Source organism: Anarrhichthys ocellatus, unplaced genomic scaffold, assembly GCF_004355925.1.
Source record: "Anarrhichthys ocellatus isolate YVR2014 unplaced genomic scaffold, GSC_Weel_1.0 scaffold91, whole genome shotgun sequence".
Lineage (NCBI taxonomy): Eukaryota > Metazoa > Chordata > Actinopteri > Perciformes > Anarhichadidae > Anarrhichthys > Anarrhichthys ocellatus.
In genome coordinates this window covers 174,255-180,254 of record NW_022280121.1, presented here as the reverse complement: position 1 = coordinate 180,254, position 6,000 = coordinate 174,255, and the positions used below count along the sequence as shown (strand labels likewise).

Genomic DNA, 6,000 nt, shown 5'->3' with positions numbered 1-6,000 from the left:
GTGTGTGTGTGTGTGTGTGTGTGTGTGTGTGTGTGTGTGTGTGTGTGAGAGAGCGCTTGTGAGGATACCCAGGCTAAGTGGCAGGAGGTCAGGTTGACAGGTCAGCGCCTGCCGGGTGTGTGTACACCGCTTGACTTGCTCTGTTTACGCCTGCCATGCCACTGTTTACACACGCTTGGTGTATGTGTGTAAGCTGCTGTGTGTGTGTGAAAGAAAGAGAGCGGGAGAAGCGTTAAGGCTGTTTTTCCCGCTTTCTGTAACCCCTTGTCTTTACTAGTGATGCACACACACACACACACACAGGCCTGTGAGCAGTGAGAAAGGCCAGTGTTGGTTTAGACCTGGGCCAGGATTTAGGTGGATAATCGAACACACACATTCCACACCCGACTGGCCTCAACACAAGTCCCCCCTGCACAACTAAGGGAAGAGTCTTTTCTGTGCGGAGAACAGATTATATGTTCCCTCCAACAGCACCAGCGCTTTGAGAAATGTGCACATTTTTGTGGATATGATGCATGTGTTTTATGGATTATCTGAGACCGTACCCTTCATTTTGGAAATGTTTACAGTCTCCATGTTGCTGCTCTCTCATCGCCACTGTTCTTTGTGTCTTCAGGCCAAATGCATTCAGCTGGGATCAGGTGGTCAGACTGAGCCCTGTGGAGAGACTGGACCACGCCTTCACTGTAGCCAAAGACCAGCTGGCTATTGAGAGGCTACTGGATGCCGAAGGTACGGCCTTATTGAGCAGCTTTGAACACTGAATCACACTGTACACCAACTGTAATTATTTGGACAAGAAGAACTGCAGAAAGTTTTTATGAAAATGTAAAAACAAATTGTTTACAAAAGAAAAGGCACCTACTAACTACCTTTCATAGTAGTCCCAAAGATTAGCTGGATGTGGAATGACTTATATTTTACTGTCCAAAATTCCCACATATTAAAACATGGCCTGTGTTCATGGAGCCTGCCTTCATGTCCTGCCAGCAGTTGGATATGCTCACGGTGGAGCAAATACCTTGGTGTTGTCTTTGGCTGAAGATTTGTTAAGCTGCGTTTGTGCAGAATGTTTTTTACAGTTCACGGAGCACCTGAAGCTCCTCAGTGTGCACGTATACGTGAGCTGTCTATGTTCAGACACTTCTTGTTATGTCATGACCGAGAGGTAGTCACACTTGACCTGTGGCAAAGCCTTGTTTAATTAGCACAACTTGCCTCAACCTGCCTTTTTCCCTCCCCTCTCCCCTTCCGCCCCATCTAATCTTCTGCTGTCACCCTTAACCGTTATCTCACTTCATCGACCATGCTGCTTTTCTCCACATGCAATTTTCACCTCTCTATCCCCCACTCTCCTCCTCCTGCTTCTCACGCTTAATTTCTATCTCTGATCTTTCCGCCTTTACATCCACCTCCCTCCCACCATCTTGCCCGCTCTCTCTCAGACGTGGCAGTGCAGTTACCGGATAAGAAGTCCATCATCATGTACGTAACATCGCTGTTCGCCGTGCTGCCCAAAGACGTGAGCATGGAGGCTATCAGAGAAGTGGAGACCCTTCCACGCAAATACAAAGTGGAGTCTGAGGACTCGGGTCCAGGCCTCAGTGCTCAGGTAAAACGCACAACACAGCATGTTTGTACTTCATGTGATATGATACAGGAGGGTACGATATCAGCGTGCAAAAAGCACCAACAGCTGAGGCTTTTCTGGACAACGATTTTGGGGCAAAGTGGGATCCATACCGACGGGAAAGTCACTGTATCTATTCTCACAACCGTTTAAGCTGCTGAGTCCATGGAGACGTCTGTTTTTCAAGGAATCCAAGGTGCTCTTTTATGTGTAAATTTTCAAAATCCACAGCTGGTAACCAGCAATGTAGACAAAAGCACATAGAGTCCAAACTTCGGGAATTTACAACTGGAATAAAAAAAAAAGCAGTTCAGAACTGGTTTTCGATCCACAAACCTAGGTCAATCAAAAACCTTTGTAAATGCCCCTCTTGCGAACATTGAAGCATTTACGTGTCTTAAAAAAGGTGGTTGCTAACAAGTGGCTAAAAGAGATTACTTAACGTCATCACGCCGAACACCAGTCCACCTTTCACTTAGGGGGGGCTGACGTGAAGTCATGCGACCATGGTATAGTTCGTTTATTATAGCCGTACGTCTTTTTACTTCTGCTGATTGCATTTATGCCTAAAAAAAAAAGAAGTGGTGTTTATTTGTTAAGATTATCATAATCATACACGTGTTTGCCTCAGAGCTTATTTGCAAGAAGTCAATGGGATAGTTTATCAGGGAGCTAGGCTAACCTCACTATCATGTTGAAACAAACAGTCGAACATCTGACTTTATTGGTCCGGAATATTTGGATTTATGTTCTGCAAATGCCAATATGTAGTATAAGATGTACTGCAAATAGTATTGTACTGTACTAGACTGTAACTTGTACCTTTTTGTAAACAGCACAGTGGATGTCCCACCCCAACCTGTTTATGATAATTTTGTGTATGGATACACCCGTCAAGAAATATACACAACAGTGTACTATCTCTTTAATCCCCCTGGTTTGGTTATTTCAATAGTGACACAGTGCTCCCCAGTGGCTGCCTGTCTGAACCCCCCTTGTCTGTGCCCCCTGGTAACAAAAAAAAACCAACAACTGAAAAGCTGAAGGTGCAAAAAAAATTGAACCCATAACTGCTTCAACCTTTACTGCTGTGTTGTGTTTCTGATAACATTCAGTTTGAAGGCCACAGGCGCCGTTATGTGCAAGCATAAAAGGAATATTGTGAAGTGTCTCATTGTGTGTGTTGCCAGATAGAGGGAGTCACCCCCACCCAGAAAAAAAAAGCCATCTCCTTCATTCTCTCCAGCACTGCTCATGAAAAGCACAGCAGGCGTAGGCAAATAGGGAGCAGAGCCATGACTCACCCCTCTGACATTAGCCAACAGACCGAACTGCATGCTGCTGGAAACACAGAGCTGTAAAGGGGGGGTGGAAGGAAATGAGGGAATAAATTGGGGAGAATGGGAGTGTGTGCGCAGAGAGTTGACAGGGAAGGTTATTGGAGCATTAAAGATGCCTGCGTGCTGGTGGGCAGGTGGCTTTACATGCACACACCGACACTGTTCAATGTTTAACATCTGTGAGCATTTCAGGGTGTCTTATTTCTACACCTTGATTCAGTTGGACTTTCCTGCTGTTTGACTAACTTGTGATGAGTAGCTACAGCAGATCAAACTGCAGCCCATGGTTACATCGCTGGTTTGGCTGTTTCAGAGGTTTTTTAGTTAGAAGTCAGAAAATCCCAGAAACCACCTCTTAGGTTTATATTACCCGTGGGCACATACTTCACACGTCCTGGAACGAGTGCTGGAAAAGTCTCTTTTTAAATAGTGTCCTGATTTGTCCAACAAGGGGTTTACTTTCCTGGCAGAGTTCCTCTCTCCATAGGAAGTGATGCGTGATGCGTAATGCTGCTGGTAGTGTGAGAGTGGAGGGGAAAAAAATAAAGGCTCTTTGTTTCTGATAACTGTGTTTTGTTCTGGTAATTGTGTTTTTGAAGTTCATGCTACTGGTTCGTGCTATTTTTGTGGAGTTCTTAATCTTCATGTGTTTTCAATATTGACGGCTAGTGATCTAACAAAAATTTTACGTAAGCATAATTGCATGCTCCAGAACCACAACTGCAAACGTGATGAATGCAGCGATTGAGTTGAGCAAATCATCTGGTGATAATAAAGTGTTCTGTTGAGCCAGACCACAGCTATTTTACAGCCATTCAAGTCAATAAATCGAGCAAGGCGGCAGTTTTCTCTCTCTCTGTCTCTCTCGCTCTCTCTCTCTCTCTGTCTCTGTCTCTCTCCCCCTCCCCCTCATCTTTCCGTCTAACGTTGTTACTGATGTCTCTGCCAGCCTCCATCGGTCTAACATAAGGACTTACAGTATTTTTATGACTTTCACCAAAATATCTGAAAGGTCATCAAATATTTTCAGCAGGTGACCTTTTTCTGAGTTCGCTGCACAGACATTACTTTGTGTACTTTCCGCCTGGAAAACAAAGGTCCATTTGACTCGTTACTGGACCAGTCTCTCCACAGCCATTAGCATTTCTGTCATCTTTGACTTGGCTCGGCTCCGGCTGCAAGGATTTTATCTCCTGTTTATTTCAGCTGCAGACCGATTTGTTGAGCTCTGTCGAACTTTTTTCCAACTTTCCTTCAGAAAATGGAAACCTGGAATAATTTGTTAATTTAGTGAGATTGTGATAAATGAACTGCCTCTTTTTTTATGGTTGTAGATTTAGAAATGTATTCAGGGAAGTTGTTATTGAAGGACACTGCACTGACACATGACACAACAAAGCTTCTTTCCACTTACATCTAAGTTTTGTTTCATTTCAAACATGCATTCCCTCTTGTTCTTAAAGCCATTTCTCCTGCACCGTTCATATCTGACTGTACACTCAACGTCACCCAGGACAAACTTGCTGCTATTTCTAGAATGAGCATTGCCCTGCCCAGTGTTGAAAGGGCTCCTCTAAGCATCCTATAATAGGCCTGCAGTTGTTTTGGTTTTTTCTTAACTTAGAAGGGCAGGTTGCTCTGCGTGCTCCAGAGCAACACTGGCCCCTCCTAGATGTCTGGCTCTATTTTAAAACTTACCAACTAATGTGCTCAGATGAAAAGTAATTACTTTTACTATTATACCTTTCCTATTATCACAGTAATGATAATCCCAGATGTCTAAAATATGGTCAACCGGTGCCCTCATTCCCGCCTCATGTCTTGCAGAATGTGCAGATGGAGGAAGCAGGCAGCAGCCCCCGGCCTGAGACCCCCAGCACCCTGACAGAGACAGAGGGGGAGATGGAGGGCAGCCTGCTGGAAGTGGACCTGGACAGCTACCAGACCACGCTGGAGGAGGTACTGACCTGGCTGCTGTTGGCCGAGGATGCCCTGCATACTCAGGAGGAGGTGTCAGACGATGTGGAAGAAGTCAAGGAGCAGTTTCACACGCACGAGGTAGGAGGAGACCCGCAGGCTGGCTGGCTTAGGGCTTGCAGAGATGTAAACATGCTTGCACATGTAGACAGGACTCAGATACATTGACATAACTAAATAAATACATAAATAACACTGTTGTTTGCACCTCTAACACTGTCAAAAAGTGACAAAGTGATACATTATGCGGTGCTTCTCAAAGGTTAATATATGAAAAGTCCATAACTGTCTAAATGGACTTATATTTCAGTTTAGAATTAAACATTTTATTGTTTTTAAGACAAATGATGACATATTTGTCTTATCTTATCTTAAGCACCAGTTTTTTTTTTTTGTCTAAGAACTGTCATTCTCCTTTTCTGAGCCTGAATATAGTGTCCCAGAGATAAAGCCCTCCCACAACCAGCAGTACATGTTCTGTACATGTTGGGAATGCCAGGAATTCTGCTGTGAACAGTGGCGCACAGCACCCCATGGTGCCCTGGCACAGACCTCGCTTGCTTGCCTGAGAAGGCGTAGCTGCAGGGTTTGTGTCTGTGCATGTGTGTAAAGGGGCTTTGGCTGGATTCCCTTTGGCTGAAATGTGAATATTTGTGAAGTCTGATGTCTGGAATCCAGGTCAAAGCTGAAAGCCGGTAGTGAGACTGAGCAACAAGACCCAAAGCCTCTTTAACAGCCAGGCTTTTCAGGAGGCCTAAAACAAATCAATGCAGTCTGTTTCGGCCTTGTTGTTCACATACGTACTCCCAACTTCTCCAGCAAAGCCTGATCAAAAACAATGTGCTCAGAGGTGCAGTCAAAAATGCTTACTCATCTAGAGACCTCACGGAAAAGCGACAATAACTCAATTCATTGGGCTTCATATTGCTCACAACAGGGACCAGCAAAAAGCAGCTCCTCTAAGGAGTAACTTAACTCCTTCAAAGTTGCTCTTGTTTTCCTTCTTGAAGCATTTCTCATCCCTCTTTTGTTTTGTAATTGGCCTCAGTT

General features: G+C 44.5%; 1 protein-coding gene across 2 annotated transcripts in view; it reads left to right on the top strand.

Annotated features, from left to right (window-relative positions):
• The window catches only part of LOC116398807 (utrophin-like), a 97,906-nt gene that overhangs the window by 20,949 nt on the left and 70,957 nt on the right, over positions 1 to 6,000 (top strand). For both annotated transcript variants that reach the window (XM_031875456.1, XM_031875455.1), the window contains 3 exons: positions 620 to 735; positions 1,449 to 1,615; positions 4,801 to 5,031. In XM_031875456.1, coding sequence (XP_031731316.1) covers positions 620 to 735; positions 1,449 to 1,615; positions 4,801 to 5,031 — 514 coding nt within the window. The remainder of the gene's footprint in view (positions 1 to 619; positions 736 to 1,448; positions 1,616 to 4,800; positions 5,032 to 6,000) is intronic.